Source organism: Pseudochaenichthys georgianus, chromosome 22 (assembly GCF_902827115.2).
Source record: "Pseudochaenichthys georgianus chromosome 22, fPseGeo1.2, whole genome shotgun sequence".
Taxonomy (NCBI): Eukaryota; Metazoa; Chordata; class Actinopteri; order Perciformes; family Channichthyidae; genus Pseudochaenichthys; species Pseudochaenichthys georgianus.
Window position 1 is genome coordinate 21,771,279 of NC_047524.1, and position 20,678 is coordinate 21,791,956.

The 20,678-nt window shown below is 42.6% G+C and overlaps 1 protein-coding gene across 1 annotated transcript in view; it reads left to right on the top strand.

Moving 5' to 3' along the window:
- eipr1 (EARP complex and GARP complex interacting protein 1) overlaps nucleotides 1-11,789 on the top strand; it is a 74,763-nt gene extending 62,974 nt beyond the window's left edge. Inside the window, exons 8-9 of the mRNA XM_034111695.1 lie at nucleotides 1,357-1,524; nucleotides 10,862-11,789. Of these exons, the coding sequence (XP_033967586.1) occupies nucleotides 1,357-1,524; nucleotides 10,862-11,036 (343 nt within the window). The 3' untranslated portion in view covers nucleotides 11,037-11,789. The remainder of the gene's footprint in view (nucleotides 1-1,356; nucleotides 1,525-10,861) is intronic.
- Nucleotides 11,790-20,678: the final 8,889 nt, after the last annotated feature.

Consider the following 20,678-nt stretch of genomic DNA (forward strand, 5'->3'; position numbering starts at 1 on the left):
CATATCCATAACTGTAGATAGCTGAAGATAAGATCTTTTCAGATAGGAGATATGTGTGTATATGTGTGTGTGTATATGTATATCTGTGTGCCATCTTATCTGTGTTTTTGCAAGGACTCTCTTTTTATCTCTATATGTGGCTACATGCGTTTGTGTGTATTCAAGCATTTCTATAACGCATAATATGCATACGCCTGTGTGTATTTGTCCTGTGTGAACACTTATCTCCAGTGCGATGAATATACGTGTGCTTGTTTCCGTTTGTGTGTTTGTGTCGGTTGTGCGCTCTCATTTTTTCCGGAGCGCAGCCAGGATATGGCCTCGGGGCTGCTGGGGGTATTAGGGACTATTTTTTAGCAGGGAATCGGATTAGGGGAGCGCGGGGAACGGCGTGGCCGAGGCTGATTTCCTGTCAACAGCCTCCGTTATCCCTCAATCCCTCCCTGTGAGGGGAGTGGGACCGCACTGTGAGCTGTGCCCCGGGCTCACGGAGAGGGAGAGAGACATAGAGAAACACAACAAGAGAAAGAAAGAGAGGAGGAAAAATAGCACGAAGGGGGAGACGGTGGTGACAATCGGAAAAATTGAAAGAGGGGGACAAAAATGAGAGGGGAGAGGTGAGGGAGAATTGAATTGGAGAAAGCGGAACTGAGCAACAAACAAAACCAGGATCAGAGAGTTTATGATTATGATCAGGAAGCCTAAATATAGACTGAGATGTGCCAAATCCTCATTACTGGCATCGGAGTATACACCCAGAAATGCATAATATGAGAATGTTGCATTGTCTCCATGATTTGTGTGGGCAAGAGTGTTTCAATTGATTTATTTAAAGGAAAGTCCCAATGAGATTAAAGCAATGAGAGTACTGGCCAAGATAGTCAGCAGCACAGTAACAGGCTCAAATTAAAAACAATAATAAAGAACATATATGGTCACAATCAGTAACATCATGATAAAATGCATCTACAAACAGAGGTTTGTTCGTCTCTGGAGCAGCGTAACTGAATGCCCTTTCCCAAGCCTGGACAGTGAACAAAAAGAAAGTTGACAGGTTACCCTACTTTGATGTAGTCTGCAAATAAGGTGGACGAGAACTAAGAATAGCCTCATACTGTATATAAGGGTGTTCCAATGGTTTTGTCGACGGATGATCAGGGCAGACCATCCAACCCGAGCATGCAACGAACAATGGTGCGTCAGGGTTTTAGGATAAACCTAACCCTGTGCGGAGAGTTTGGAACAATGGCAGATACCTACCTACACCCCCTTGGACTCTCTAAAATGTCCTGCACCTCCCCACATTACTGCATTATTTAATATCGAATGCATGTGTGGTATTTTTTTCCGTCCCAGGGTGTGGAGCGTGCGCTACAACCACAGCCATGACCAGCTGGTGTTGACAGCCAGCAGTGACAGCCGCCTCATCCTCTCCAACATGGTGTCCATCTCCTCAGAGCCTTTCGGACACTTGGTGGACGACGAGGAGCTCAGCGAGGGCGAGGACAACCACCAGGAGGACAAGTAAGAGCAACTGGGGCTACTTAGGAAAGGAAATGGAGTGAGACCATGCCTTAATACATTAGAGACATAGTTATAATGCTTTATAATCGGTTTATACTCCTGTATAATAGTCATAAGCACTCATAAATCTTCATTAGGTTTTACACCAATAATTATATAATATTATAAATAGTTTTATAATGACTTATAAGGTCAGGAATCTTAGTACTTCCTTATTGGTATTTTTCTTAAAGTGGACCTATCATGCTATATTTGAAACATATATTGTAGGGCCATACCTATATAAAACATGTCTGTTTGTTTTTTTTTCAAAATACCAAACAGTTCACCCATTGTAGCCATGCCTCATACTGCTCAAACCCCTCTTTTGCAGCCCTGTTAGAGAAACGCGGATCTTGGGTCTTTAGCTTGAAAAAAAATAAATAAGAGGAGGCGGAGCTAATGCCTGATCAGAATTCTACCGGAGATAAAGTTAAATTTGGTTGTGATAAAACGCCATCCTGTTTAAGCCACGTCAAGGATTATTTCTGAAATAGTATGGAGCTCAAATGCTTTTTCTCTTGCAGGTGAGTTCTTTTTATATTTCCTGCTTTTTAAACACATGTGCTCTACACAGTACAGGTTAGCTCTGAGTGTTAGCAAGGCTTGCTAACGTAAACAAAGATGTCCAAAACACGTCAGGCATTGTTTCTGATAGCAACTTTCTGTGGGTCCGCCACCATTTTGACGTCAGTTCGGATGGAATCTGTATCTGCTTGTTGTACACCCGTTTTTAGAGATTTGGGTATGGAGAAAAAGAGAGAGGGTTTTATTTGCTGATGTTGCGTGAGTTCCCCGACGCACCGGGGACACATATGTATGTATAAAAGACATCAAAAAGTGCATTTTGCATGATAGGTCCCCTTTAAATAACCCTTTATATGAAGGTCTTCCGTCCCGCGGGCCCACCACCTACGGGAAACATCGATGGGGTCGGGTGCGCTGCCAGAAGGGTGGCAGTGAAAGCGGAGGGTCTCGACGGACCAGACCCGGGCGGCAGAAGCTGGCTTTGGGGACGTGGAACGTCACCTCTCTGGGGGGGAAGGAGCCGGAGCTTGTGCGGGAGGTGGAGCGTTACCAGTTGGATCTGGTTGGGCTCACCTCTACGCACAGCGTCGGCTCTGGAACCTTACTTCTGGATAGGGGTTGGACTCTATTCTTCTCCGGAGTTGCTCAAGGTGTGAGGCGCCGGGCGGATGTGGGGATACTCACAAGTCCCCGGTTAGGTGCTTCGTTGTTGGAGTTTACCCCAGTAGACGAGAGGGTCGCCTCCCTACGCCTGCGGGTTATGGGGGGGAAAACTCTGACTGTTGTGTGTGCTTATGCACCCAACAGCAGTTCAGAGTATTCGGCCTTCTTGGAGACCCTGGAAAGAGTCCTGTATGGGGCTCCTGAAGGGGACTCTTTAATCTTGCTGGGAGACTTCAACGCACATGTGGGCAATGATGGAGACACTTGGAGGGGCGTGATTGGGAGGAACGGCCCCCCTGATCTGAACCGGAGTGGTGGTTTGTTACTGGACTTCTGTGCTAATCATGGAATGGCCATAACAAACACCATGTTAGAACATAAGGATGCTCATAAGTGTACGTGGTACCAGAGCACCCTAGGCAGAAGGTCCATGATCGATTTCGTTATCGTATCATCGGACCTGAGGCCGTATGTTTTGGACACTCGGGTAAAGAGAGGGGCGGAGTTGTCAACTGATCACCATCTGGTGGTGAGTTGGGTCGAGTGGCGGGGGAAGCCTCTGGATAGACCTGGTAAGCCCAAACGTGTAGTTCGGGTGAACTGGGAACGTCTGGAGGAGGCCCAAGTTCAGGAGGCCTTCAACTCACACCTCCGGCGGAGCTTTTCGGGCATTCCTGTGGAGGTTGGGCCTCTATTGCCGAAGCCGCGGTGGGGAGCTGTGGTCTCAAGGTCCTAGGTGCCTCAAGGGGCGGTAACCCTCGAACCTCCTGGTGGACACCGGTGGTCAGGGAAGCCGTCCGACTGAAGAAGGAGGCCTTCAGGGATTTGTTATCCCGGGGGACTCCCGAGGCAGTTGCAAGGTACCGACAGGCCCGAAGGGCAGCAGCCTCATCCGTGGCCGAGGCAAAGCAGCGGGTGTGGGAGAAGTTTGGAGAAGACATGGAGAAGGACTTTCGGGCGGCACCAAAGTTGTTCTGGAAAACTGTCCGACACCTCAGGAGGGGGAAGCAGGGAACCATCCAAGCTGTGTACAGTAAGGATGGGACGTTGTTGACCTCAACTGATGGAGTGTTGGGGCGTTGGAAGGAACACTTTGAGGAACTCCTGAACCCGACAACTCCGCCCTCTATGTTAGAGGCAGAGCTGGAGTATGACGTGGGGATCAACACCAATCTCCCGGGGGGAGGTCACTGAGGTCGTCAAACAACTCCACAGTGGCAAAGCCCCGGGGGTGGATGAGATCCGCCCGGAAATGCTGAAGGCTCGGGGTGTTGAGGGACTGTCATGGTTGACACGTCTCATCAACGTTGCGTGGAGGTCGGAAACAGTACCGAAGGAGTGGCAGACCGGGGTGGTGGTCCCCCTTTTCAAAAAGGGGGATCAGAGGGTGTGTGCCAATTACAGAGGCATCACACTACTCAGCCTCCCCGGGAAAGTTTACTCCAAGGTACTTGAAAGGAGGGTCAGGCCGATTGTCGAACCTCAGATTGAGGAGGAACAATGCGGATTCCGTCCTGGTCGTGGAACGACGGATCAGCTTTTTACTCTCGCAAGGATCCTGGAGGGGGCCTGGGAGTACGCTTATCCGGTCTACATGTGTTTTGTAGACTTGGAGAAGGCGTATGACCGGGTTCCCAGGGAGTTACTGTGGGAGGTGCTGCGGGAGTATGGGGTGAGGGGGTCTCTACTCAGGGCCATCCAATCTCTGTACTCCCAAAGCGAGAGCTGTGTCCGGGTCCTCGGCAGTAAGTCGGACCCATTTCCGGTGAGGGTTGGCCTCCGCCAGGGCTGCGCTTTGTCACCAATCCTGTTTGTAATATACATGGATCGGATTTCGAGGCGTAGTCGTGGGGGAGGGGGTCTGCAGTTCGGTGGACTAAGGATTGCACCACTGCTTTTTGCAGATGATGTGGTTCTGATGGCTTCATCGGTCTGCGACCTTCAGCACTCACTGGATCGGTTCGCAACCGAGTGTGAAGCGGCTGGGATGAGGATCAGCACCTCCAAATCTGAGGCCATGGTTCTCAGCAGGAAACCGATGGACTGTCCACTCCAAGTAGGGAATGAGTCCTTACCCCAAGTGAAGGAGTTCAAGTATCTCGGGGTCTTGTTCTCGAGTGAGGGAACAATGGAGCGTGAGATGGGCCGGAGAATCGGAGCAGCGGGAGCGGTATTGCAGTCGCTTTACCGCACCGTTGTGACGAAAAGGGAGCTGAGCCGGAAGGCAAAGCTCTCTGTCTACCGGGCCATTTTCGTTCCTACCCTCACCTATGGTCATGAAGGATGGGTCATGACCGAAAGAACGAGATCGCGGATACAAGCGGCCGAGATGGGTTTCCTCCGCCGGGTGGCTGGTGTCTCCCTTAGAGATAAGGTGAGAAGTTCGGTCATCAGGGAGGGACTCGGAGTTGAGCCGCTCCTCCTTCGCGTCGAAAGAAGCCAGTTGAGGTGGTTCGGGCACCTAGTTAGGATGCCACCTGGGCGCCTCCCTAGGGAGGTGTTCCAGGCACGTCCAGCTGGGAAGAGACCAAGGGATAGACCTAGGACCAGGTGGAGGGATTATATCTCTTCGCTGGCCTGGGAGCGCCTTGGGATCCCCCAGTCAGAGCTGGTTGATGTCGCCAGGGAAAAGAAAGTTTGGAGCTCTCTGCTGGAACTGCTACCCCCGCGACCCGACCACGGATAAGCGGGAGAAGATGGATGGATGGATGGATGGATGGATGAAGGTCTTCTCTATAATGTAGGGCTGTGCGATTATGGCAAAAATCATAATCACGATTATTTTTGGTCAATAATTGATATCACGATTATTAAAAACGATTATCTATTTACTAAAACATCCATTTATTGAACAAATTTAATTTGAACAGTATGTTTTTAACAGTTGATTACCCTGAATAATAATCGTTTTATTTAAGTTGTTTTCGTAATCGTTGCAAGCCAAAATCGTAATCGAGATTCAAATACGATTAATTGCACAGCCCTACTATAATGCATCATAAGCATATTCTTAGGAAATTATAATGCATTTATAAGGCTTTATGTGTTTTTTTTTACTTTTTATTTTAACCTTTATTTACTCTCTGTTGTCACTTTGGCATGGTGACTTAAAGCGTTATAGGAGATGAACTTATAATACATTATTTCCACTACTTATTATACTTTATATACCTTGTTTAAAGTTGTTATGAATGATTATAACCATTTACAATGTTTTATTATGTACAATGTTTAATAAACATGACCTTCATTTTTCTTTGTCATATACTGTAGTCATAGCAAATTATAACTCCAATAGTTTTTTTCCCTTATAAATGTTGTATTATTATTCATATAACATGTCAAAGTTTATAATTAATTATTTACATGTCAGTGAGTGACCAGCAATAAGGAAGTATCATGATACTCAACGTTAAAAGCATTAAGAATATGTCTGTAATGACACCTTGTGCATTATAAACACAAGTGTAAAGTGATCTAAGATTCAATAATAAGTGCTTTTCTTCAGTAATAATTCGCTTTTAGATAGTGACAGAGGGACTTAAACCAATCATTTATTACAGCTTGGGCTTTATTTTTGTAGCGACCCTATCAGTTGTGTTTTTCCAGGCTGTAAGATTGTTAAAACAGAGTATTTGGGTTTTTACTGTCCACTGTAACTCATTTGACTGTTATCATCTTGAACTTTGAGGAGGCTACGCTAAGTGTCTTGGTTATTGGTGCTCCAGTAAACGTGTTAATATTCCTCAATACTGAACACACTGGAGGAAAATAAATTGAGATGGAGCAGTACAGTAGTAGCTCCACTGCCAATTATTGATGTTTATCACCATGCGTAAACCATCCTTCATTGGCCCACTTAAAACACATTAACAGGGTTGTGAATTAATTCTTTTGGATGCATAATGCCAGTCTATTTCAAGATGACACTTTTCTTGCTCCGAGCATCTCCCTATTACCGTGTGATCCATGAATTCCCCTCATCCTCGTAAAAGTATTTGGACATTGATACCCCTTTTTCAGTTTTGATTCTATTTTATAATGTGGAGCACATTTGAAGTATAGGTGTGGGATCGCTGTGTCAAAGGTTTAGTTTGTATGTTTTGAGGTGGGGTGGTCTGATTCCTCGACAAATTAGTTTGTTTGTGTTATTTTCTGCCTTACAAATGTAGTTAATACACTGAATGTGGACAAGTGCCTCACATATCCCAACTATAATACATCCAAACTATCTGTTTAAAGGGGCCCTATTATGCTTTTTGGGGTTTTCCCTTTCCTGGTCTTCAAATAATCAAATCCCAACGTTTCTCTTCCACACACCCAAATTCTGAACATTTAATCATGTAAACATGTCACAGTATAGGCACAACATATAAATATGAACCTGAAAGTGAGCATAATAGGGCCCCTTTAAGGCACAGCTTTCACCACCACATCGATAATCTTTTTTTGTTCTTGTAAAATATACCGTTCTCATTTCTACACTGCCACAAGGAGCCTAATGAAACACACAGTGAGATATATCAGCATATAAAGAAACAGACCATGTATTCTAACTGTTCATTTGGTATTAGGGCCCTGAAGATTAGAGCTGACTGCCTCAACCTTTACTTTCACACTCTTTAAGACCAAGTGGAGAGGAAAAAACAGTGACAAATATCACTGTCAAAACAATTCTGCGGTTTTGTAGTGGTTATAGGGATGTAACGATATATCTAATATCGCGGTAAATAAATGTCTCAATACCGTCGTGAGAATGACAAAATATATATATTTTTAAACCTTTATTCAACCAGATGGTCCCATTGAGATCATCAATCTCTTTTGCAAGGGAGACCTGTCCAACATGGCAGCAAGTAGGTTACAACATGTACATAAAACAACAAATAACAATAAAGGACATCGTATTTACATGCTACATGTACATAGAGACATTGACAAGTACCAACAGTATATTTATATCTCGCCCTGTCAATAAGCCTCACCTTCTTGGCAAATACTGTATTGTTTTTGAAGTGGTGCAGAGACAATGCACAGTTTTACCCACTGCTGTCACCCATGGCCAAAGCTTATCTCTCTGTCCCAGCAACATCAGTACCAAGCAAGAGAGTTTTTTCCACAGCAGGGGATATTGTAAACGCCCAAACATCCCAGCTTCTATCTCGAAATGTGGACATGCTCATATTCCTAAAAGATAACCTTGATGATGCTGAGTGAGTTAGTGAGTGAGTTAGAGTTGAGTTACTTGAAAAACTAAAGTTTTTTTTTTAAAGATTGATTCTATTGCAGGGTCTGATTATTATATTTTGACACTTTAAAATACTACTATCCTACTAAAATGCTGTACAAATCAGATTTATTATCTAATAAAGAAAAAAAATTCAAGTAAAAAAAAAAAAAAAAAAAATTACAAAGAAAATTCACATTTTTTTCCTTTATTTTTCAATATCGCAATAAATATCGTACCGTGGACTTTTTATCGCGATATTATCGTACCGTGAGTTTTTGGTATCGTTACATCCCTAGTGGCTACTATTCAGTACTTTTACTTCTGCCACAGTCCTCCATCCGCTCTGGTCTAATTCAGCCTCTTACCTATGACTACCAGCTCTTACACTCAATGACTGACTCCCATGCACAATTATCAACTCTTCTCCCTAATCACCAGCACTCAGCTTTGTTTGAACCCTTCCACTATACTTATTGACCCCTCTTGTGTGTACAGTACGTGTCCACTCCACGGTACCTGGACACTACAGACAGGACTCCGGGACTCTATTCTGATTTTATTAACATCCTTGCAATTACACTCACAGCTATATATAACTATGTGCAATATTATATTATATTATATTATTATTATTATTAGTATTAGTATTATTATTAATAATGCTATGATAATGTGCAATTACGTAACTGCCACTACCTTTTAATTTTTGCACTACTAACTACTGAAAACTACTGAATACTGCTAATAATGATTGCATTGATTGTGTGACCATCTATGTTTCATGTTGTCGGTGGATGTTTGATTGCTCTTTTTCTGCTGTGTTTATTGTGTTTGTTGTATTTTGTTACTGTTACTGTTACTCTGGCACAACAATTTCCTTCGGGATGAATAAAGTCTTATCTTATCTTATCTTATCTTATACGGTAGCTTTTAAAACTCAACACATAAGACGAAATTCAAAGATGGTGACACTTTTCAATATAAACAAACAGAAGAGGATAGAGTTTTAACACTCTAAACTAAAAGAATGAGTTTTTCAATCAAACAGATCTTCACTATATCTACATACAGATGGAGATTTTTTTAGGAAGTTTAAAACATAATCCCTTATGCAGGTTAGGGTTAGGGTTAGCAAAAACTGGACCCATACAGTAATCCAGATTACGTCCACTTCTTGTAAAAGCTTAGTCTCAGTATAATGCAATACATCACCCTAAAAGGTTTGAACAATAACTGAACATTTTCTCCTTCATGAAAGTGGGATTTATTGCAGGACTTTTGATGTGGATTCGATTTGAATCCCCATTTTCCATGAATTACTTTTACGGCCCGTCCACACAGCGGCGTGCGTTGACGCTTCCCCATTCACTTTGAATGGGGTGACGTCACTTTTAGCCGAAATGCATCGTGGGAAGCGACATGGAGCGTAGCTGGCGTGTCTCGCTGCAAAAGTTGAGCAATGTTCAACTTTTGACGCCTCGGCGAGGCGTCAGCCAATCGAATCATATGCCAGTACAAGCTCTAGCCAATCAAACCGCTGCTTGTGTATCAGGGGCGGGAGATTCATGTGATTGGTTGTTGGTCGAGTGTCAGACACGCCCACCGGCAAGCGTCAACGCACGCCGCTGTGTGGACGGGCCGTTAGGCATATGTACCTAAACAACAACTGAGTCACTATTTTTTCAGCTACAAATGAATGTTATCTCATTGAAGTGTACAATAGTTTCTTTAGGCAAACTGTCTATTGAAAAGATCCTTAATGACCTTGCAATACTTTAGGCTAACTGAGGCAGAGTCCAGCGTTTTGTAGCATCAGTCAAGTGCTCTCTCATATCCCCTCTTGTCTTTTCCCCCCCCAATGAGTCTATGCGAGCAGAGCACTTAAGAGTGTTTTTATTTTTAGGCTGCTGGCCAGAGGGAGCAGCTACTGTCTGTGTGAAACAGTTTATGAGGGAAATAAATCCAAAGTATATATGTCACTGTTTTCCCTCAGGACTACTTAGAGTACAGCAGTGGGTTTGGGAGAAATCTGGGATGGCAATAACGCTAAATCATAATTCCTAAATAGTATTAGTATTTAGTCACGTTGTTGAAGCAGTGGGAGAAATGTCTCAGCACTGGGGAGGCTGATGTTTGTGTACTGATGACAGGGAGAAATAAAGTCAAAACTATCCGATCCTCAGCAGGTACTGGTGTGTGTTAGGAACCCTCTACTCGAAGGATATAAACCGATACAAACAGAAGTATTGTGTTTGTAAGAGTATATGTATTACCATTTCCTTTTAGTGCTGATGGCAGGGAAGGAATTACTGAACAGGCCTACTGAGCCCAGGGACCAAAGGACTCAGGGGTCTGACTAATAAAATGTCCCTGAAAAGACACAAAACTATCACAAAGAGACGCCTAATGACTGAAATTAAATGGATACAATAAAAAAACATACACATAACGACTACAGAAAACCCCAAAAGGACCACATGGAGACAGAAACAATTCTAAAGTGACCCAAAATGACCACAAAGTGACCACAGAGAAATTATGAACATATAAGAATAGATGAATATTGACTTCATGAGATGCAAACAAAGCACAAAGAGACTGAAAATGTCTACAAAAACACAACTTAGATTTAAAATAGATCCAAAGCAATCACAGGGATGCTAAATTACAATCACAAAAAAGTGATATAAAACAACCACAAACAGATGCAAAACAACCAGAAATGACTAAAAATACATGCAAAAATGATTACAAAGGAACGCAAAATGATTAACTATTAGCTATCATTCAGTATTTCAACGTCATTGGTGGTATGAGGGAACATGTGAAGAATTCTTCTGCCAGTGGTCATAGCGCATCCCTCTGTGTGTGATTCAGGAGTAAGGAGCCCCTGAAGGACAGTGTGGTGTCTACCTACGAGGAGCATGAAGACAGCGTGTATGCTGCAGAGTGGTCGTCGGCAGACCCCTGGCTCTTCGCCTCGCTCAGCTACGATGGCCGCCTCGTCATCAACAGGGTCCCCCGTGCCCTCAAGTACCACATCCTGCTCTGAGGAATGACACATCTGTACACATGTGACGCTGCAAGAAGCGTAAAGAATGACATTCCATTATAACGTGGCACAGTACGTGTGCTGTGCGAGACACTGCATCTGCTCGTGAGGGCAGCAATGGTAAAAAGCATGTGTGTGTGATGTAAATAAACTGTGACCCATATGTTCCAATGATAACTGTTAACAATAAAATGTAAATTAAATTAAAAAAAAAAAGCTAATTGTTTCATCATGGCATAATTCCATAAGATCTACTGTGTCGAATCATTTTGTGCATACAAATATTATTGTATTTGTTATCATTTATATATTATCTGTATACAGGTATTTACTAGTGGTCAGCTATCATTACAACTACTACAGTTATAAAATGCAGCTATCTGAAAACATGATATTTGATCAAAGAAAACTATGAGAACAAACTATGAACACACCATAGACATATTATCACGTTAGAAAGTAAATATGGCAGACAGTTGCTAAGTTGCACGTGCACAAAGATTTTTAGAGATATTTTTCTGACCACTTCAACCTACTCCAAATACCTTTTTTTGTTGTTGTCAGTCCGAACCATTACAGTGCCTTTTGCGAGATGTAAAACCAAAACAATGAGCTGAAAGACGCTAAAAGGCTTGGTAATAATTTAGGCATTAATACAAATTATAATTGTATCACTAACTAAATTAGGAGTGCTGCTTGCAATACATTTGTAAAGATTAGAGCATGGTTTAAATGTTAAATAAAGAAACATATCTCAACACAAATACGCTGCCCATTCCCCTTTTTCCATAACATCACATCTTTGGGTATGGTCACGCGTTCGACATGAAGCGTTCAATCTATACAGAGTTCAGCACTTATTTATGAATTCTTGTTGTATTTCTGTTCTGATTGTTATTCAGTTTAAACTCTTAAAGGTCCCATGTCATGGCCATGTCTGATGATCATAATTCCATTGTTGAGGTCTACTAAAATAGATTTATATTATGCAATTTTCCAAAATCACATTGGTTTCTCATACAGCATCTATGTATAATATGTGTATTCACTCTCTGTCCTAAACGCCTTGTTGAAGCCCCCCCCCCCCCCTATGAGCCCAGTGGCTGCCCGAGCACACACACCCGCATCCGCGGACGTAACGTAACGGCTCCACGGATTGGTCCATTTGGGTATGGGCACGTCACTATACCCAGGAAGAAAAAAATGGAAAAAGAGAAATCTCCAACTAGGTGTTCTGGGGCAGCATAGACAGGTATTTTCTGTGTGAGAGTTTTACTCGCTACAGGGTGTACTTTGAGGGGTTTTGACTCTGCAGACCGTTTACATGCATAAAAACCTTCATAACTCACAAGGGGACGGATAATAACTGGAAAAGCATGACATGGGACCTTTAAGATTTACAGTTGGACCAGATGGACAAACTAATGAACCTACCTACTTTTTGTTACTACCTACCTACTGTGGGTTTTCTCCACTCTCACCATCCCCTTCTCTTCTTCCTCGTCCTCCTCTCTGCGTCCCCTACTCTTCTCTCCCCGCCCCTCCCTCCCCCTCTCCCTCCATACAGTGTGTGTTGAGCTTGGTCGATAGTGACAGTTCAAGCCTCTGTTATGGCAGACACCATTGACAGGCCTTTTAATTGCAGCTTGGCTCCATGCATCACACATTCACACACACACACACACACACACACACACACACACACACACACACACACACACACACACACACACACACACACACACACACACACACACACACACACACTAACAAACACACACACCAGTGCCAAGGGAGGGGCATAGGCTCTTCATTAGCTATGCCAGTTGGGGCAGGCAGTGCTGTGGCTGAATACAGAGTATATTCAGCTATCTAATCAGAGAAGCTGCTCACAGAGACACACAAACACAAAGAGCCACACACGCACGCACGCACGCACACACACACACACACACACACACACACACACACACACACACACACACACACACACACACACACACGCACGCACGCACACACACAGCCCTTGTTACCCTGCAGTCAATTATTGAGAGGAGGGATCAGGGTGTAGATATAGAGAAATGGTGAGCGCTGAAAAGGTAATGGCTGAATATCGCCCATCTGGAAACTTGTGATGCTTGTCACACACATGCAAGGACACACACACATGCAGCACTCATTGTCACTTCTCCATAGGGTTGCCAACTTCCAGAAATTGAGAAACGGGACACATGCATGTGTGTCCCGCGCGCGAAGATTTTCGGGTTTCTGGCGGATTTAGTTACTTTTTTTTGTTACTTTATTTCGGTTTTAGAGTTAGGGTTAGGGTTATGTTATTTAATTCTTTTGGGGGAGCCAGCCCCTAGGTTTCGAAAATGTTTTTGGGGGTCAAAACCCTCAAAATGCATAGAAAACTATGCATACCTCTAACCAACACACTCTCACTCCCTAAGCGTCCAGGAGCGACGTTTGGTCAGTGTCCGTGGCGTCCAATTGTGACGCTCCTAGGCTCCTTCAGCGTCATAAAGGGACGCAAATAGCTTTCAACTGATTGCAATGTATTCCCATCTGCGGCGGGATTTGACGCTCATGGAAGCACGGCATTCGTTTGTGTCGGCTGCCCTTAAAGGCAATGTGAGCGTCCATTCCCATTGGATAACGGAGAATTGTACACCCGGAAGTAAGTATTCCTCTTACTGTCGATTGATTTTACAGTGATATCTGCACTACTCATCGACTAAAAAACACCAGATTATCCTTGTTAATTACACAACATTGATTGGTTTAAATTGTGTGCAATGCTTTTGTATTTTTCCCCTTCGATTCGGAGAAACAAATATTTTTTCTGAGTAAAGGATGGCAGAAGACACTACACTACCCAGAATCCCCAGCTATAGTTTGGACTACACCATGTGCTCTGTTTGACAAACCCCGTTTTTTTTTCACCATTCATTCCAATGGCTGGCGTCTATGTCACGTGATCTTCAAATTTCTCCCTGCAGAAAAAGAAAACATGGCCGAACTTAGTTTTATTCTCTGTGGAAAATGCCTATTTTAAAGTTAGTTTGGCCATTAAAATGCGTTTTGATGTCATTTGATGCGAGAACTATTAGTTGTTATTTCAGATTATGTGTGCAGTGGATGTACATGATCTTTAGTTTGCTAGTTATTACGAAGATTACTTCAGGAAATCGCGACGTTTCATTGTTACCCAGGTGGTTGCTAGGGACGCTGCTATCGATATTATTTCTGTTATGTTGTGTAACTGTTTAATGGTGTTATCTTTATTGCTACCCCCTTCCCCGTCAATGTATAGTGTTGGTCCACAGCTCAAACATATTAGTTTAACAAAATCCGCATCTAAAGATAGCCTACGTTATTTTCCCCTGTGCAATTCCAGTCTCACATCTCACAGCACATCGTCATTAACAAATACCGGAAACAGACCGAAAACATTTAAAAAAAATTATAATAATACTTTATTCCGAGTGTGCTTGCTTTTCTCTTTGAAAGTCATCACATAACGGCATAGTAATACACGGTTCGGCTGCATTACATATTACATATCTGCCGTAGTTCTGTATTTATAGAGCCCTGATGAGAAGACCTCTAGACAAACATGAGGAACTGAAAACGTGACGTGGATCATAAATATATCAGCCATTAAACAACATCTTACATTTCTTTTCACACAATACGTCTTTTCACACAATACGTCTCCTCAACACTAATTCGGCTCACTTTTATATTTGATCCAATTGGTAGATAGGCTGTATTTACACCATAAAGGGGCACAGCTGATATAAAGGGACACCTGGTGGTTAAAGCATGTTATTGAATTTAATTATTTTTATTATTAGATATTAATACGATCCCTATAAAGTATATTCATTACTTGTTATTCTCTACTAATAGTTAATTAAAGACTGTATATAATGACTATTTTGCACATCCCTTTCAAGATTTCAAGATTTTCTAAGGTTTATTGACATAGGCCTACACAACTGTGGTGTAGTTCTGCACTGAATGCAAAACTTGGGTTGCAGGTTCCTCAATAGTGCATTACAAGACATCTATCAATATTTGTGCATACCTCCAGCAATGTTAACTATGTTGAAGCACTTATTTGAACTGATATTATACATAATGTATAAGATGTATGTAGATATTTCATCTCCGGCCTTGTCAGGTATTGAACAATCAATAAATAAAGAACACAGAATTGTTGAATATAAAACACAGAATTTGTGTGATTATACTAAATGATTTTCAAATAAACAAAACTGCATATTTAACTGTTACACATGCTGATGTAACGCAAATGTTCCAACTTGGGATCAATAAAGTATATCTTATCTTAAGCTGATCGATGGCTACTGCCATATTTGCAAAATGTGCCTCTGAACCTTGACAAGTGCATGTTTCAGGCTTATCAATTAATGTAATGTAATGTTATCACAGGGGTCACAAACATAAGACCAGCTGTTAAATAAAGCTCTTCTGACCTTAGCTGGCATGTGGGTATATATATTAATACTGCCCATTATGGGCAAAAGCAATTTTCACCCATTTATTTGTTTCCTATCCCCTAAACCTCCAGGGATGTACACAGTTTAATACTGGCAACTTCTTATTATGGGAAATACGAAAACGTCTTTTAAAACTACAACTCCCAGTAGAGACGTGCCACAGATAACATGTTGCGAAACAGAATAGCCAGCATGTGTAGTTCTGGGGACGGGGTGGGGGAGGGGGGGAAGCGGTGGACCCGTTCAAATCCAGTTTTGGACAGTCTGGTGGTTCCATCCCATTTCAAGTGCTGTTCGAGAATCGGCTTGGAGCACACTCTCCAATCACAGAGCTTGAGAACTATCACGGGGTTTGTCAAACAGAGCACATGGTGTAGTCCAAACGATAGCTGGGGATTCTGGGTAGTGTAGTGTCTTCTGCCATCCTTTACTCAGAAAAAATATTTGTTTCTCCGAATCGAAGGAGAAAAATACAAAAGCATTGCACACAATTTAAACCAATCAATGTTGTGTAATTAACAAGGATAATCTGGTGTTTTTTAGTCGATGAGTAGTGCAGATATCACTGTAAAATCAATCGACAGTAAGGGGAATACTTACATCCGGGTGTACAATTCTCCGTTATCCAATGGGAATGGACGCTCACATTGCCTTTAAGGGCAGCCGACTCAAACGAATGCCGTGCTTCCATGAGCGTTAAATCCCGCCGCAGATGGGAATACATTGCAATCAGTTGAAAGCTATTTGCGTCCCTTTATGACGCTGAAGGAGCCTAGGAGCGTCACAACTGGACGCCACGGACACTGACCAAACGTCACTCCTGGACGCTTAGGGAGTGAGAGTGTGTTGCAACAACACAATACAAACACAATGGTCTTTCACCTGCATTAGGCTACTACATCACATTGTACATCAGCATGTTCAAATCGGATAGGTGGGCAGGGACATCTGGGCACCTCGATGTACAATTGGCTATTTTGTCCAAAATGTTAAAAAATAAATATTTGAAAAATGGTATTAAGTAATGCAAAGTATACATGATGTGAACATGCATGGTCATCATTATTAGACTTACGGAGCGTCCACACTACAGCTCCAAAAATAGCTTGGAGCTGGGCGTGTTTGGAGCTTGGGGATTTTATTCAAGCAACACGACCAACAACCAATCACATGAATCTCCCGCCCCCGACATACAAAGCAAAAACCCCCGGGGATTTTATGCGAGCAATATATATATATACTCCCCAAACAGGCGAAAACCTACCAGTTTCACCCACTGTCTCTGTCACCTCCCTCCATGCCTGGTTCCTCCGGTTTGTATCCCGGTAGGTGAAGAGGGTCTGGTCATACAAAACCGGGTGATTCACTATGGCGATAGTTAGTTTCTCCTCCGACTTTTTTTGAAATATAGAAATGAACGGCGGGATATCTCTCCCAGCTTAGACGCGGTTTGATTGGCTACGGCTTCAGCTGTCAGATTTTGGGAAACGGGATTTGATTGGCTGGCGCTGGCTACTCCGGCGTCTCAGGCGACAGAAGTTGAACATTGTTCAACTTCTGTCGCCTGAGATGCCTCGCTCTGCTACCCACAATTCAGTTCGGCGAAAAATCGCGGCTACGTGACGTCACCCCATTGAAAGTGAATGGGCAGATTGGAGCAGATTGGAGCTTTCGACGCTGTCGACGCTGTAGTGTAGAGGGCCGTTAATGTTATCCTTCAACCAACCATTTTCCCAGCATCAATCAGCTGACTGACTCTCTCTCTCTCTCACACACACACACACACACACGCACGCACACACGCACGCACGCACACACACACACACACACACACACACACACACACACACACACACACACACACACACACACACACACACACACACACACACACACACACACACACGCAGAAGACCCGAGACAGATCTCCACTCACGGGCTTTACCCAACTGTGTTTTTCTTCCCACTGTTTGTTTTAGAAGGGCCAGGGCCCAGAACCACATCCTCTCTCTCTTCTCCTCTTTCATTATCACCTCCTCCACCGGCAGCGCTCATTTTCCCACACGACTGAACAGGCTGACATGCCACACAAACAATGATGCCGCGCCCGCGGCCCACCGGAGAAAATCTCACACACACGCACACACGCAAACACACACGCACACACACGCACACACACACACACACACACGTGCGAGCATTGTGCTGCCCTGTCAACTAAGCGGTCCTAGCGCCCTTCAAATAAATCACACAGGCACGCAGCCAGACACACTGCATTGCGCGCAAACAGAATTTTTATTTTTCCCTTTACACGGGAGTCCGGGACAAACAAAGTCCCGTACGGGACACGCCCCTTTTGGCTCAAATAAGGGGCGTTCCGGCTAATACGGGACGGTTGGCAACCCTACTTCTCCACCATCTTCTGGGCACCAGTGGATGAGGAGATGTGACAATGACGTGTGTGTGTGTGTGTGTGTGTGTGTGTGTGTGTGTGTGTGTGTGTGTGTGTGTGTGTGTGTGTGTGTGTGTGTGTGTGTGTGTGTGTGTGTGTGTGTGTGTGTGTGTGTGTGTGTGTGTGTGTGTGCGCGCTGTGTGTGTGTGTGTGTGTGTGTGTGTGTGTGTGTGTGTGTGTGTGTGTGTGTGTGGTGTGTGTGTGTGTGTGTGTGTGTGTGTGTGTGTGTTCTGTGTGTTTCTGTGTGTGTTTCTGTGTGTTTCTGTGTGTTAAGACTATATAACGGTTGAGGAGATGAAGCAGATAGATATCTTCTCATTTTCTACAGATTAACTGGCATGTGATTTGAGTGATTGTGACCAATCAGTTAATCCACCTGCTAAGTATTTGCATGTGAATCGATGAGGGGACCTGTTTAGTATTCCTGAATGGCGCGGCCCGGACAAATTACACTGAGTATGATGCATTGATAGTCAATGTGGAGATTTTGAGACGTGTTATAGCTGACACCGTAAATAATCAAATACAGGCTACAGCATTTTACATGCCAACAATAGGTGCGTTTTCATCCAACTGGTTTGCTCAATTTGTGCATGAAGAATATGAAGACACATTTTTAAATATGGAAAACGTGTTTTTCGGCCTGGTTGAACAGCAAAAAGTTACATATAAAAGCAAAATGTCATGGAAACAGATTTAGTGAATACATGATGATGTAATGTGTCTTACATCTCAAGCGTCGCTGAATAGACAAATAGCATCAGATTCAAAATTATTTTATGTTTTGTTTTTTTGATCGCTAAAACGTGTCTTTTATAACTGTTCCACACATTTACACGTAAAAAAAATCATACATTTACATCTAGATTTTACAATGTTTTTCAAAAAGAATTCCGTCCCTTAACGTCATGCACAAATATAGAATGAGGCCGTTATCTTGTTTTTTTGTAATTTACATTATCCACCAACATCTTACAGCGTAACTTATAAGGACAACATCGGCCTCATGCAAATGTAAACACTCATACACTTTCTATATATAATAAATCCCAAAAGATTTACCAACAGTGTTATTTACACACATACATGCACACTGAAATGTAAACCAATGTAATTTACAAGTAACCTAAACCAGTGTTAAATAATGCAAAATAAATGTCTTCATCTGTAACTTTAAAAAATGTTTCATAAATCATAATATTGTATTTTCCACAGATTGAAACACAGTAGGCCTATTCACAGATCCTCTCAGCTTCAACGATGCTGCTTTTTGCAATAGTGGAAATGTCGCTAATTTTGAATCTGCATCTGAATCTCATAAACACACCCAGACAACTTTCTTTTATTGATTTTTTCACAAGGTAAAATCACAGAAAAACAAATATTACATTTCAGAGAGAACAGTGCCTGTACGGAGACGATCTGCAAATATTGCTTGGTTTTTTATGACTCCTTTGTTATGTACCTTAACCATTTTCCCCAGCCCTTAAGAAATGTGTCTTCCATTACTTTCAACTTGTATGTGATTTTCTCCATTATTAGGATGTCACCAATAATATTAACCCATTGTCTGTAGCTTGGTGTTTCAGCCTTTGGCCAGTTTTTAGTGATAGCCTTCTTTCCAGCAGCTAGGAGGATCTTGATCAGGTATTGATCTCCGACATGTACAGATCCTTCCATATGTCCCAGCCCAGGTATAATATCAAACAGGTTCGAGGGATTCTATAGCCTAATACCTTGCATATAACAGTGTACACAGCCCCAGAAAGGTTGAATTTTACTGCAGCTCCATGTGTATGGTGAGGTTCCAAGTGTGAAACTTGATTTAAGATAGAATACAACTGCTGACTTCTAGAAGTACCATTTCGTTTTTAGACTTCAATCAATGTTTATTTATATAGCCCAATATCACAAATGTTACATTTGTCTCAGTGGACTTCACAGTTTGTACAGAATATCAGTATGGCAATATGACACCCTCTGTCCTTAGACCCTCACATCTTACAAGTAAAAACTTCCAGAGAAAACCCCACAGTTTAACGGGGAAAATGGGAGAAACCTCAGGGAGAACAACAGAGGAGGGATCCCTCTCCCAGGACGGACAGATCTGCAATAGATGCTGTGTGTAAATTGAAAAGATAATACATTTGCAACATAGGTAGTCCAAATGTTTGGAAATGCATGTGTGTATAATAGGAAGATGAATCCACGAGGATATCCATCCAGGACTTATGATCCAGGACCACAGCTACGACTCAAGATCCAGGGCTCGACTGGACTTCTGTTTCAGTGTGTACATGTTCTGTAGTTCATCTAATTACAATTGTGCTTTTAATCTCAAAACAGTACAAACAAGTATCAAACAAGTATCTGATTTTCAGGCAGAAATCTGGGAAATTTATTTTTACAGAAACCTTAAAACTGAACTAACTGGTTCTTAGGGTTAACTTTGACTTAAAAATGTGTAGAATACTAAGGGCTTTATTGACTAGTGGTAACTGTATTAGGGTTAACCTCATAACTTTATTACCTAGGGTTAATGTAATTGTAAAAATGTGAAAGCTTACACATCTTGCGGCACTGACTGTTAGAATTACTGTCAAGGATTGCGGAAAAGGTAGGACCCAAAAGCAGACTACAAAAAGAGTAAAGGTCTATAAA